At 37.3% G+C, this 15,227-nt stretch overlaps 1 protein-coding gene across 4 annotated transcripts in view; it reads left to right on the top strand.

The window, feature by feature from the left end:
• The window catches only part of LOC150105407 (sorting nexin-13-like), a 599,079-nt gene that overhangs the window by 437,897 nt on the left and 145,955 nt on the right, over positions 1-15,227 (top strand). For all 4 annotated transcript variants that reach the window (XM_090394133.1, XM_090394134.1, XM_090394132.1 and 1 more), the window contains one exon: positions 7,592-7,734. In XM_090394133.1, coding sequence (XP_090250259.1) covers positions 7,592-7,734 — 143 coding nt within the window. The remainder of the gene's footprint in view (positions 1-7,591; positions 7,735-15,227) is intronic.

Genomic DNA, 15,227 nt, shown 5'->3' with positions numbered 1-15,227 from the left:
TGAAATATATGACTTTTGCATTAATTCAACCTTGGTATCTATTGAGATCACTTAGAGGATAAGACAAGGACAGACGTGTTCACTTCTTTCTGCTAGATAACTGCATTCTTTCAGGTTTTATTATTCTACTATCGGAGGTGTTTCATGATTATTTCATTGCACTGGCTCCGACCCAGCCTGAATTCCTACTGTCTCCCCCTCTACATGAAAGGTGTACGAGGTCAATGGCTGTGTAATCCCCACCCAACACTAGGACCAGTGGTGGATATTTGATTTCTAGGGAGGTAAATAATTCGTGCTGAGGCAAGTAAGATCATAACATCGTCCCCCCCACACACACAACTCTACAACACTTCTTGATTTCTGCTAATAGACTTCCCCAGTCTACTGGATTGTGCTGGCAGGTCCTTGGACCTGTGGGATCTTATTGGTAGGCTCTCTGGCCTGCATTTTTTGAGAAGTCTACCACACTTCTCACAGCCCGTAAACAGCCCCAACCGGCAGGAGACGTTAGATTGGTGTATAGAACATGTAAGATCAAACCTCATTTATCAAACTCCTGAACCTGAATAAGGAGCGGGCACTAGACCTGCTGAAGTTCCTAATGAAAAAATTCGAATCTGATTAGCCGGGTTTCTTAAACCTGTATGCGCAAACAAATGATTCTGATGGTGAGGAAGAAGATACTCAAGGAGATTTCAAAACTATTCCACCGCCAAAAACTCCCTGTCAGAATAACTCACAAGGGGAGCACTCAAATAAAAGGTGCAGAACAGCAGAAGATCAAATGGAGGAGGACTCACCAACGTAAGATGTCCCGAGGAAAAAGTCCCCCCCCCCCCCCGTCATATTGAGGGACAAGGAAAAACGGACCTCTGTTTCATTAGCCCTTAGGAGAAATAACATCACATATTCCTGGGCTGAAAATACAGACCCGAGAGAGTCAAAATCCAACCTGCCACTGATTATAGGCAGGTGAGTTGGATAACACAAAGCTTCCCTACCCTACATCTGCTTTGCCCAGTGAAAAGAATCTGAAAGTGGTGCTTCGTGGGGTCACTGAAGGCATCAATCACCCTTGAAGAAATCAATGCTGATCTCATTAATCAGGGTCTGGTCAGATAAAAGACCAATGCCATTTGTACCAATAGAAATTGACAACACACAGTTTTAAAATTTGTGGCCTTAGAATTACTACTGGGTGCTTAGGAAGAAGGCAGCAGCAGGGCAGTGCCACAGATGCCAGAAGTTTGGGCATGCCTACAGATGCTTGAAATGCATCTGTAGGACACTGGACCAACACCTGCTCCAAGCCAAGAACCACGCCGTCCTGTTGTGCTAACTGCAGAGGACCTCACCCTGCCAATTACAAAAGGTGCATTATCCATCCAAAAAATCAGGCATCAGCAAGAACTACCTTTCTCTCCCCCCACCCGCAATTACACTCAAAACAACCAGGAAGGTCACTCTCCAACTCAGATAAAGTCAACTCAGACAAATCAGGAAAAAAAGCAATCCACAACTAAACCCAAATCTTATGCTGAGGCTGTACAAACAAAGACTACAACATCTCAAGAGCAAGCAAGCTCCAACCTGACAACAATATTGATTGCCTCACTAGCTACCATGCTACATGAATTCAGCAAAATTAGTCCCTCGCCATCCTCTACTAAGAGATTCCTGCAAGGAACTCAATCAATACTAACAGCCCTGAGTCATGAATAGAAACAAACACAAAAGACTCCTTCATGATCACAGCATAGAATGCTAATGGACTGACCAACAAGATTCTGGAACTTCAAGTGTTCATGTTCAGATATAATCTGGACATAATTCTAGTTAATGAAACACACCTCAGACCCAGCAAACAACCCAAGACTTGTGTTCTATACAGAACTGACAGACTTGACACTGTAGGAGGAGGAGGCACCACCATCTGTATTAAAAGCCACCTGAACCATAATGTAATAATCAACCTGCAAACTAAGAACTTGGAGGTGACCGGCATGGAGGTGCACACCAACATTGCTGGCAGTCTCAAAATCTATGCAGCTTACAATTCACTAAGCAACCCCCCCCCCCTATTAATATTAGATTTGGACTTCATCCTTGGCACTACAGGCTCCATTATCATGGCTGGGGATCTAAATGTTAAACATACTGCTTTGTTTAGCTTTACAGTTGATACAAATGGCCGTACTCTTCACAACTACACAGACCGGACCAGCAACTATGGCTCGATACAGCCATAGTTGCTGGTCCGGTCAATCTCACCCACCCATTACAGCCCTGTAGGAAGATTTGATGTACTAGACATTGTCATTCTCAAAAACATCAGATATCAATACCAGTTAGAAATTGTCAATGAACTATCTTTTGATCATAACCCCCATCTTGCTCAAACTAAGGATGCAAGAACAACTCTGTCCCTGCACTATCATTCGTGGCACATGGGATAAGCTGGCCAAAGTTCTTCCTGAGCACATTGGCCCTGTACCTATCATCCAAAAAAAGGAAGAGATAGACTTAGCCATGAATAACTTGGCAAACCAGATCAAAAAAGCATCAGTTACACAAACCACTGTCTTCCACCCAACCAGTTGAATCCCTGAAGAAATCATGGACCTAATCAGAGAAAAAAAACAAAGCTAGAATGAGATTCCACAAGACAAAACAATGTTGAACAATTTAAATAGACAAGTCCATGAAACTCTTCAAAAACACCAAAATCATGAATGGAAAATCAAATTAGCTACTATCAACCCAGAGGATCACTCCGTCTGGAAATTCTTGAGAGCCCTCCGCACCAAAAGACAAGTCATATCCCCCCCCCCATACAGACCAAGAAAGGAATTGCTTATACAAACAAAGAAAAAGCAGAAGCTCTAATAGAAAACCTGGGAACACAATGCAATCATCTTATGTAAACCTAAACATCAACCTCATCTACAAGATTCACCACCAGGTCAAGAAAGCTTTATAACAGCATAAGGATAATTCAGAACCTATCATCCCCACTACTCCAGCAGAAATAATAAACATCATAACTCATCTGAACAAAAAAAAGGCTCCAGGCCCAGATGGCATTGCCAACAGAATAATAAAATTGCTGCCAAGAAGAGCTATAGTTCATCTGGTCAACATAACTAATGCCATATTAAATTCCAGCATTTTCCCATAGCTTAGAAAACGGCCGATATCATACCTTTAAAGAAGCCAGGAAAAAACTCTCAACTCCCAAAAAGCTACAGACCTATCAGTCTTTTATGCAGCCTCAGGAAGCTTACCGAGAAAGTTATCCTCATAAAGCTTCAAGCAGAAACAGATAAGCTTGGAATTATCCCTAATGAGCAATTCAGATTCCAGAATGGTCATAGCACTGTGCAACAAATACACTGACTGGTGAAGCATATCACAAAAGGCTTCAACTGGAATCTTCATACAGCTGCGGTTTTCATCGATGCTGCGAAGGCATTTGATAAGGTTTTGATATGATAACTTATAGAATTTATCATGCCAATAAAGTTAACAAAAATAATCTATGCATACCTCAAAGACAAATATATGCAAATTAAAATCAACGGAATAGTATCCACCAGACGTAAAATCTTGACATGTGTACCTCCGGGCTCTTTTCTGGCCCCGCTTCTGTTATCAATCTACATAGCTGACATCCCACAAAACCCAAGAACAACTATCACTGCACTATATGCTGATGACACTGCAATACTAGCAAGATCTCTTAGCCCCCAACTCGCAATCAGAAGACTTCAAGATAATATCAATACACTGGAGAAGTGGTTGGCAGACAGTAAACCCCAAAAGAGTTATGCCATACTATTTTCTAGAAAGAAGGTCCTTAGCAAGGAGGACATTCTTCTCTTAGGAGTTAAGATTCCATGGCAGACAGAAGTCAAATATCTCGGAGTGCAACTAGATAAAAACAAACTCCAATTCAGCAAACATATCAAACTCATAGACTCTAAGACATCAAAGTAATTGCTCAACCCATGATCAACTGCAGAAGTAAACTAGATATACAAACCAAGTTCTTATCTGCAAGATGGTAATACACTCAGTCATCACCTATGCTTCCCCAGCATGGAGCCATACCTCTGAAACTAATATTCTAAAATTGCAGAGAATCCAGAACAAATGTCTGGGGGATGATTCTGGATGACCCATGTTTTATCAGAAACTCCCAGATCCATAGAGAAGTTAACATTCCTTACATTTCTTCCCTTCTCCATGATCTAGCAGAAAAGTTCTTCACCCAAGACTAGCAATCACCCAAACTTGCTGATCAAACACGCTACTGACCACAATGAAGCAGAATACTGCAAATACAAAAGACCCAAGTCAATCCTACATCTAGCTGAACACAGCTAATCTCACTGCCCACAAAGGGTGAGCATAAAGCTCAATAACACCCCACCCGTAGTTTTTTCTCTACAGAAAAAGGTGAATATGAAAAGCATGTATGCTTCACCCATCCAGCCAGTAACATTCTGAGTTCTGAACCTTGATATTTGGCTGAATTAATGCAAAAGTCATCAATTCAAAATGGCAAATTAATATCAATGCAAGAGCATTGCTGTACTATTCACAGAAAAGTTGAGTGTTCCCAGAGGGTGAAGTGGTCAGGTTTTGCACCAGCATTCCATGGTAACAAGTAACCAAACACTTAACAATACAGCTAGATAAAGTGCTTTGCTTTATGACTCATGTCTATTAAAAAGTAAACAGGGTAGCTGTTCCTGTTATTCAACCGTTGTAGCTGACTAAGCACGCAACTTAAACTACTCCTATACAAAATACTGATTGGGCCAGTCCTGATGTGTGGCTTGCCCGTGTGGAGCTGCACATCAGATTTAAACTTTAGCAAACCATACATAATCCAAAATAAATGTTTGCAAACAGCATTTAATGCACCATGATTTGTAAGAAATGTACAGCTTCATCGAGAAGCAGGTGTCCATGAGATCAAAAAAATTTCACTTGCGAAATTCGCAAATGCCACCATTCTCCCTAACCCATTAATCTGCCAAGTGAGACTTCAGTATGAACCTGCAAAACATATATGTCCCAAAACCATACTGAACAGGTAAACTTTTTTTTAAACATACTGCCAGAAGCTCAAAATGGATTACCTCAAAGTTTAATAATCATCCTTGATCTATCAGTTTCTTGAAAATCTAACAAAGGAATAAAGGATCATTTGACCAATCCAGTTTGCTAGAACAATTAACAGTTAACGCTGATATCTCTTCTGTGCCTGGTTCCCACTGATGAGTCATCAGTAAAAATCAGACCAGTCTCGGGTAGTGGCCGCTCCCATAATGCATAATGCATATCGTTATGCACATCTGAAAGGAAATGTGCTTTACATAATGAGATACTAAGGCAATTGATCTGACCTATACGAGTTGTCCTGGTCCTGCACTACCTGTGGGATCAGTTAGACTTGCATCAATTGCAGGCGCAAACTTGACTTTTAGTCTGTTTGCTTACTTGGGAAATGGAGTAAAACCAGGTTTAAAAATTGCTTGGTATCTTTAACATATTTATTCCCAAGGTAAAAATACTTTCTTCATATATATATATATATATATACACAAGTAGCATAGTTATGAAGACACTTCATGCACAGACTTTGTTTGCTTAACCTTAGATAAAGGATTAAATAAGAATATAATTTCTTGGTAAGTTTAGTTTAAATAATTGGCTTAAGGGGAGAGGAAAAGTGATTGGCATATGAACAAGTTAGCTTCCTAATTTGACAAGAGATTCAAGTTGATTTTGACTAAATTTTGGATTTAAAGATAGCCTGCACGTAGTTCATTAAGAACATTTCAGTTAAGTTACATTAATTTAAACTAATGTGATATTTTGAAGTGGAAATGTTAACGTTAATTGTGCATTGTTATAATTTCATACTCTCCAGATTCTTTCTTATGTGCCTCTCATTATTGTTTACAGGAATACAGGAGAAGGTCTAGTAATGTACTTGAGCTGCTATATAATCAGAATTTGTCCATTAATAATATGGGAAATGATTTTGGTTTCCTACTAATGCAAAACTTGTAGAGCAGTAGCAGGATCTCCATATCACATTTAATAATGTGATGTGGAGATCCTGCAAAATGATTTAAATAGACTGGTAGTATGGGCAAAGGAATTGTTGCTAGTTAAATGTAGCAAAGTGTGAGCTATGTAGAGCAAGCCCCTCCTTATGACATTTCGCTTTATTTTCAGTTATACCAGTGCCTATTTATACAATCTATATTCTCATTTATGATGATTTTAGTGACATGATGCTACCATGAATACCATTGTGCAGGTTTTGTGGACTCAGTTTATTTTCAACTTCCTTGCATATTGCTCTGAATTATAAACTGCTTATAACTATTATTTTATTTTATTGTTGTTAATCATAGCAAATAAAAATCAAAGCAAGGGTACTGTTGCTTCCAATGAAAAAACAAAAAAGGAAAAAGTATAAACCCTATAACACTAGGTGCTAAGATTAAAATTATTAAATTTAGTTACAAGGCATAATTTAGATCATTATGCATGATATAGAGAAATGTAATATACAGAGAAAAGAAAATATGATCTACTAATCAATGTTTCTTACTTTTTTCATTTACAAAAATTATTTCGAATTTTTTTTTATTTACATAACTAATATAAATAAATGCTTCATCAGCTACACATATACAACTGCTTAAAATATTATCAAGAAGTTACAAAAAAAAAAAGGTAATGATTTGCTATAGAGTGGTAGTCTGGTGCCATATGACCTGGGTAGACCTATACTTTAGAATTAAGAGATTACAAGCTGCGTGTTGTGCGAACTACATTGATAGAATTGGACAGCAGGAAATTAATGATCTTGGGATTACGGATCACTTTGAACAGACAGTTGAATTTTAGATAGGATAAAGTGACTTGTTGGATTGATTACCGAGATGTGAAAGAACACATCGAGAAGCAAAAACAGGATTATTCTCCTTCTTTATAAGGCTTTGATGTGATATGATACATTTGAATTACTGGGCACAGATCTAGTTTGCCTTGGTTCCTTGGAGATTAGGAAGTAGTTTTGACTGTCCAGAGACAAGTGAACAAAATATTGACAGGTTTATGGAATGCTCGTGATCAGGATAGATTGCAGGTTTATAGTTAGAAAGTTTAGTTGATATGCAGAAAAGTTTTTTTTAAGAAGAAGAAAGGAGTGAGCAAGGGCATGAGGACCAGATTTTTAGAGCTTGGTGAATGGGTCACCAGAGCCACTTGCGAGTAATTTTTCACTGAACAAGCTCAAGTAATAGTCCTGCTGGATATTATAGGAGTAATGGTTAGTGCAGAACTTTTACAATTAGGTTTTACACTTCGTGGAGATGCTTGAATATTAATGATAATAATAATATAATTTTTTCTCATATTTATTTTTACTTTATTTATCTTAGGAAAGTATACTTAAAAATTTTGTCATAATTAAAATCACATTTAAATTTATTTTCTTTATAGTCCTTGATTCAGATCTTAATGTTAATACAATTTATGATATTAATTATTTTCATATCAGGTGTTACACATCATGGAGGAAAATCTTTTGCTGTTTATGCCATTGATGTTTTTCATCAGAAACCTAAAGGTGAAACTGAAAGATGGTATGTGGTGCGCAGATATAGTGAATTTCTTGACTTTCATCTTGCAGTTGTTCAAAAGGTTTGTATGTCTCCAGATTTGGGCATGATTTAGTATAGCTGCTTATGAAAAAATTTCATTTCATATGTATATAATATGGGCACCTCTGTGGCTCATTCAGATGAATGATGCTCTTTTATGAAAGGACTAAAATGCTTTCAAGGATACTATGAACGCCTCCACTTTGTTAGTAATATGTTAATTTGAATTCCATTTCAGTGTAGATGTCTGTAAAATTCTAAAGGTTGTAAATTATGTCTGGTATTTGAAGTGTGACTGCTGCATTACCTGAGATAGCATAAAAGAGACCATGTTTGTTTTCTAGAATATAACCCTCAACTTAACTGGTCCATTTATGATACTAATGTGCTAATGTACATTACTGTCATAAATAAGTTATCTCTCATTTTTCTTTCCTAGATGGATTATTTAAAAAAAAAAAAAACATACTGCTAAGACCCAGACCTGTTTCAATCTTTATTGAGGGAAAAACTTCCAACAACTATCTCTAATCCAGAGAATTTTAATAATAAGGTGTGATTTTGGCTACTGTATGAAAATATGACTTCTGCATTACTTCAACTTTAGTATCACCTCTGGCTCCCACTGATGAGACCTCAATAAAGGTCGAAACCAGTCTGGGTAGTGACTCCTTCCCATAATGAATAGCATTATACATGTCTGCAAGAAGATGTGCTTTGCATTATGGGATACTAAGGCAAGTGATATGAAGTCATTAGCTTCTTTATACGAGTTGCCCCATTCCTGAAAATAGTTCAGGGACAAACTTATTTACTTACACTTGGATAAAAGATTAAACCAAGTATATCATTTCTTGGTATCCTTAATTTATAGTATAACCAAGTGGGAAAACTTCCAACAACCTTGTATGTGTGCATGTATGTGCTCAAACAATGGTTGTAGATGTTAGTCTACAACCATTGTTTTTATAAAATTTATATAAAATTTTAATTTTATTGAGTTAGTGGATATACATGGTTTCAGTATTTACAAATAAGACTCATCTATAAATTATGTAATGAATGCAGGAATAGAGAGATTAAGTACAAGAGTAATCACACAAAACAAAACAAGGAAATCACATATGAAAAGTAAATTATATAATTATATGTATAACAAAATAATTTTGGATCATATATACATTAGCAAAACGTAAGTTTATAAATGCAATCACATCATGATGTACCCTTCGTGATTTTAATGACACAAAATTCTTAATTCACTCAAGTCTAAACACTCCATAATATCGTTTTCTATAGATATCATGGACAAATCTGTTAAATGTTCTTGAGTTATGGTTGATCGCAAATAATTTTTAATTATTTACGATCAGGCTTTTGAGTTTCGAGAAACTTCTTTTCCCTGAAGCTGCTGATACTGGTAGTGTTAGATAAATTCTACAACCTTTTACAATATAATAAATATCACTTACCCTTAGGATTATATTCGCAGACTTCTCTCAAAAAACAGTCGATTCAAATATACTTAAGATCATGCAAGATACAATAACACAGTGATGATAGCAGATGCGTGCAACCACAGCTATACTATGTCTAAATGAATACAAGACGGGTACATCATACAGATACAGATACTGCAATGTATAATAAAATGAATACAGGACGGGTACATCATATGTATAATAAAATTTATTTCTATGGCACCATTTAAGGAATCCCACAATTATATATACAGATGTTGTATATATAATTGTGGGATTCCTTAAATGGTGCCATAGAAATAAATTTTATTATACATATAATCAATCAAAATGCTGCCCCTTTGATTAACCACCCTTGTGCAGTGAACAACCTGCACACTTACATGCGGTGGCCCTGCTCATTATCGTTTCCTATTACTCATCCTCAAGGTCACATTCCAGATTTCATGTATATATAGGATACCATAGTATATATAGGATCTGAATTTAGAGAAAGATGTTGGAAGTTTATTTTCCACTTGGTTAGACTATAATAAATTTAGTTTAATCCTTTATTCAAGTGAATGCAAACAAAGGTTTGCACCAGAGTAATCTAATAATAAGGTGGTACACCTTTTGGCAACTCGTATAAGTAAATATGACCTCTCCATTGCTTCTGCCTTAGTATCACCACTTCTGGGTTTGGCTCCCACTGATGAGACCTCAATAAAGGTCGAAACCGGTCTAGGTAGTGGCCCTTCCCTTAATGCATAGCATTATACACGTCTGCAAGGAGATGTGCTTTGCATTATGGGAGATACTGAGACAAGGAGTGACGAGAGCTTGGTCCACCTTTACTACGAGTTGCCTCAGTCCTGAAGATACTTCAGGCGCAAACCTTTGTTTGCATACACTAGGATAAAGGATTAAACTAAATTTATTATAGTCTAACCAAGTGGAAAATAAACTTCCAACAAATTATACATTTTCTGGCTGGTTTGATGAAAAAGGCTCTGTTACCTCCTTATCAGTACAAGTAATTTACTTTCATTTGAAAAGTTTATAATGTTTTCTCTTATCCTAGAGAGGATTCAACCCCAGGTCTTTCCACGTGAAGGATAACTGTTGCATTATCCTTGTAACTCTTCGCTTCCATTGGATTTCGTACAGAGGTCATTCTCTGCCTCATCATCATAATGATTTCTGACATGTACTCTTGTACACATGTAATACTACCAAGTACAGGATACCATGCACATGGTAGCATGACATGATTAAGGGTACAATATTACTGACTTATGGTTACAAGGAGACAGAAGCAGATAAAATAGTTGAGTTAATGAGTGACCACTTTGCAAGGGTATATCATCCTAGTGAGGTTACTGCTTTAAGCTATGTGAAAGACACTAATGTGGAATCAGAGGTGGATGAATTGGAAGTTCTTAGGATATTGCATACTCTCAATGTAAATACAATTGTGGGATTAGATGGGATATCAGCTAGGGTTTTGCGAGAATGTGCAACAGAACTGGCAACGACTTTGACTAGGCTTTTTAATTTAAGTCTCTGCTCTGGTAGAGTTCCAAGGACAAAATAATCCCCTTGCCTAAGGGAGGTTCTAAGACTGCAGTAGCAAATTATAGACCAATCAGTATCTCAAGCAAGGATGGTAAAAGTACTAGAAAAATTGGTAAAAAAAAAAGATAATTCAAGAATGGGTAGATAAAAATATGATACTGTATGAGGGTCAACATGGGTTTGTGAAGGGTCGGTCACGCCTTAATAATTTACTAACTTTTTATAATAGAGTAACAGCTGAGTTGGATAAAGGAAATGGGTACATGATGATGATTTTGTTGGATTTTGCAAAGGCATTTGACAAAATACCACAAAGCACTCTGTTACACAAATTAAAACAAATGGGGGATATATATATGGCACTGGTTAAGTGGATAAGAGGGTGGTTGCTGGACAGATATCAACAAGTGGTATATGAAGGGGCAGAATTCAAGCAAAAACAGGTGACTAGTGGTGTGCCTCAAGGTTCAATGCTGGGATCATTGCTGGGTAATTTGTACGTAAATGATACACGAAAGTGCCCTGAAAGGAAATATTCAGTTGTTTTCTGATGATGCGAAATTAGGTAGAGTAATAGTTATTCAAGCAATGTGAAGAGCTTGCAGGATGATTTAAATAGGCTGTCATTTAAATATGAGCAAACATTAATGGGTGTCAGTTTAATGTCGAGAAACGTGAAGTTATGCATTTTGAGATAAATAGATTACAAGCTGTGTATCCCATTAATGACCCTCCAGGAAATAGATTTAGGGGGTAGTTGTAGACAGGGAGTTAAAGTTTAGAGGACATATTGCTAAAGGTAGCCCATAAGATTACTTGGCTATTAAAGAACACATTAACAAGAAAAGATAAAGAAGTTGTTATTCTTCTTTAGGCCTTGATATGTCCACATCTGGATTACTGGGCTCAAGTTTCGTCCCCTGAGTTTCTTGGGGATGAGGAAGTGGTGGAGAAGATTCAGAGGCAAGCGACCAAGATGGTAAGTGGTCTATGGAATGTTCCTTATGAAGATAGATTGAGGGTATGTGATTGCAGAAGTTGGTTGATAGGAGAAAAAGAGGGGATATGATGGAAACGTTTAAGTTACTTGCATTTTTGAAAATTATGGAGACAACTACCATGTTTGAATAAAAACTTTAGTTTAATATAACTAAAATCTACAGTCGACGTTCCGACCTTTATATCAAGGTCATCTTCTGGAGCATACAACTACACACAGAAAACAAGCTACACTACAGTCAAACTGGTTTGTTAAAGATACTGACCAACTGCTGCAACAATTGTTGGCCTGACCTCTGGTGAAAAAAAAAAAAAAAAAAAAATTATACATCAACGCTAGAGTCCTATTATTAGTGTTATATGTTGGTTGTAGAAATACATTGGGCATAACAACAAGTATCTATCTATATACATATATTAACATCATGATTATACTTGTATATTCCAGCCAGTTGGTCTGGAATGGTTTCTAATAGTAGCTGAAGATTGGCTAGAGTCCTGCCTTATGCTGGATCTTATATATTAGGTAGGCTGAATGTGTGCTATCCAGATCCTTGGAATTTTCATGCCATCTTTGTTGTTGATATTTGGGTGGTTTATCAGGATTTCACAGGCTTCCTTAAATTTCCTTTCATACCAGGTTTCTGTGTGGTGTAAAGAGCGGGTGCTTTTCCAGTTGATTTGGTGTAAGGTGTTGAGCGCGTGGTCTGAGAGGCCTGCTTCACCATAATGGTTATATCTAATGTGTCTGATGTGTTCTTTCTTGCGTATGGGGATTGTCCGTCCTGTTTCACCAATGTACAGTAAGTTACAGGTGCAGCGGATGCAATAGACTCCAGGATGTGCTAATGGGAGGAGAGGATCCTTAGAGGAGTTGAATATGGTTTTAAGTTTAGTGGGTGGTTTAAAGGTGGCATTGAGGTTATAATGTTGTAGGATTCTGTTGATTTTTTCTGATAACCCTTTAATGTATGGGATGGCTATGGTTTTACTGTAATCTAGATTCATTTTTGTTGTTGTTTTATGGAGTATTTTATCAATAGAACTTTTGTTATAGCCATTATTTATGAATGTGTCGCTGATGATTTTTAGTTCTTGTTTCAGGGCTTGCTGGTTAGAGCAAATTGTTGTAGCTCTGTTTTTAAGGGTGTTAATGACTCCATATTTTTGTAATGGGTGGTGGTATGAATTAGCATGTATGTATTGGCCAGTGTGTGTCGGTTTTCGATAGACTGCTTGAAGGAAGACGTGTGACTAGTGTGTCTAGGAACGGGAGCGAATTTTGATTTTCGATTTCGATGGTGAATTGTATGCATTGGTGTTGTTTGTTCAGGTGACCAAGGAATGTGTTTAGCGTTTGTTACCTGTGCAGCCAGATCGCGAACACGTCGTCAATGTATCTAAGCCAGACGGTCGGTCTTAGCATGGTGGAATCAAGAGCCCTTTGCTCAAAGGTTTCCATGTAGAAGTTAGCGATTGGGGGGGGAGATAGTGGTGAGCCCATTTTACCTTCTTTCTGTAGGTAAAATTTGTTTAGCCACATGAAGTAACTGGACTGTAGTACGTGGGCAAAGAGGGCCGTAATGTCAGGCAGAAATTTGTTCTGTAGTAGGAGAATTGTGTCATTGATGGGGACGTTAGTGAAAAGGGCAGAAACATCGAAACTGACTAGTAAGTCGTCTTTGTCGAGTGTTATGTTTTTAATTTTGTTTATGAAGTGTTGTGTGTTTTTTTATGTAGGAGGGAGAATGACCTACCAACTCCTTGAGTGTTGCCGCTAATTTCTTGGCTAAGTGGTAATTGGGACTGTCTATTCCTTCTACGATTGGTCGGAGGGACACATTTTGTTTGTGTATTTTCGGGACAACATATATTCTGGGGGGGGGGGGCGTAGTGGGGTTTGAGTTTTTTAACAGTGTCTGGTGGCCAATCCTTTTTGTTGGGTTATAATTTACCAGCTTATATGTGTTGTTATCGGCTGCTAGTTGATTCTTTTGAAGTATGTATGTTGACCTATCAAGGATGACAGTGGCATTGCCGTTATCCGATTTCGTTATTATTATGTTTTGTTTGGCTTTTAATGACTTAATTGCTGCTCATTCTGTTTTTGTGAGATTGTTCTGTATGGTTTTCTTAGTGTTAAGGACATTACTAGTTTCTAGTCATATTTTATCTGCTATATTGTTAGGTAGGGACCTGATGCCTCTTTCTATGTGGTAGATAAAATTCAATTTGTTTACCTTTTTAGGTGCTATTGCGTAGTTAAGTCCTTTATTCAGCAGCATAAGTTCGCCGTTGTTTAGGGTGTGGCTTGATATGTTGATCACATGGTTCTTGCTTGCCTATGGTTGGTTTATCAGGGAGGAGGTCTTCTGATTTGATGGATTCCTGTGATTGGTCGCCATATTTTGCCATTGTTTCAAACTGTAGAATTTGGTCTTAAGTTTTTCTTTATTCTTTCCAAGGGTATATTTGGCCGAATTGTCAGTAATTCTTTCAAGTACTTGTAGAATGTCTGGATTAATATAGTTCGGATTCCAATTTTGAAACCAGATTTTGTGTTGTTGCTAGGTTTAAAAGAAAGAATTTAAGTTACTTTAAATGTTTTGTAGGATAGATGCAGGGGAAATGTTTCAACACTTGGCCAGATGGACCAGAACAAGGGGTCATCCCTGGAAGTTGAATAAAGGTATGGTTAGTAGGAGTGTGAGGACTAGATTTTTTGCTTGAAGAGTTGTGAATGAGTGGAATGGATTGCCAGAGTCAGTTGTGAGTGCTTTGTCTGTTAATGGGTTCAAGTAGAGGTATGATAGATTGTGTGGATAGATTGGGTCTCCTGTGATGAGTCTTCAGACTTCATGGATGTGCCTGAAATATAATAATAATAATACCTTCCTATTACTATTATTATTTTATATTAATCTAAGTTAATATTTTATATTAACTTAATTTATATTAAATTAAGTTAAAAAAACTTTCTACATTTCTCTCTCTCTCATCCTGAGATTTTATTTAATAAGATCAAAGCACCTTGTGGCAACTTGTTTATGTAAAATTCATATAAGCTCTGCATGCCTCTTCACCCTTAGCATTGTCTTGGTCTGGCTCCCACTGACGAGACCTCAATAAAGGTCAAAACCGGTATGGGTAGTGACCATTGCCTTTAATGCATAGCGTCATACATCTCTGCAAGGGGATGTGCTTTACATTAAGGGAAAAATACTAAGGAAAGTGATCAGAGCTTAACCCACCTTTACCACTAGTTGCCTAATGTGGCACTACCATTAGTTGCCTCAGACTTGCACTACGTGCTGGAGCAAACTTGACTTACTTGTCTGTGTGCTCACTTGGGAAATAGGATTAAAAACCAAGTTTATATAAAATTATTTGGTATCTTGAATACATAATATATCCAAGTTAAAAAAACTTAATTTACCATCTTTACTAAAAACCATGCCAAGGTAACTAAATGTTTTACTTATTCTATTGGTTCTCC

The sequence above is a fragment of the Typopeltis vanoorti genome, chromosome 6 (genome assembly GCF_054136105.1).
Source record: "Typopeltis vanoorti isolate ZY-2024b chromosome 6, IOZ_Tvanoo_1.0, whole genome shotgun sequence".
In the NCBI taxonomy this organism is placed as follows: domain Eukaryota; kingdom Metazoa; phylum Arthropoda; class Arachnida; order Uropygi; family Thelyphonidae; genus Typopeltis; species Typopeltis vanoorti.
The sequence above is the reverse complement of the archived record's forward strand: the minus strand, read 5'-3'. Positions and strand labels throughout refer to the sequence as shown.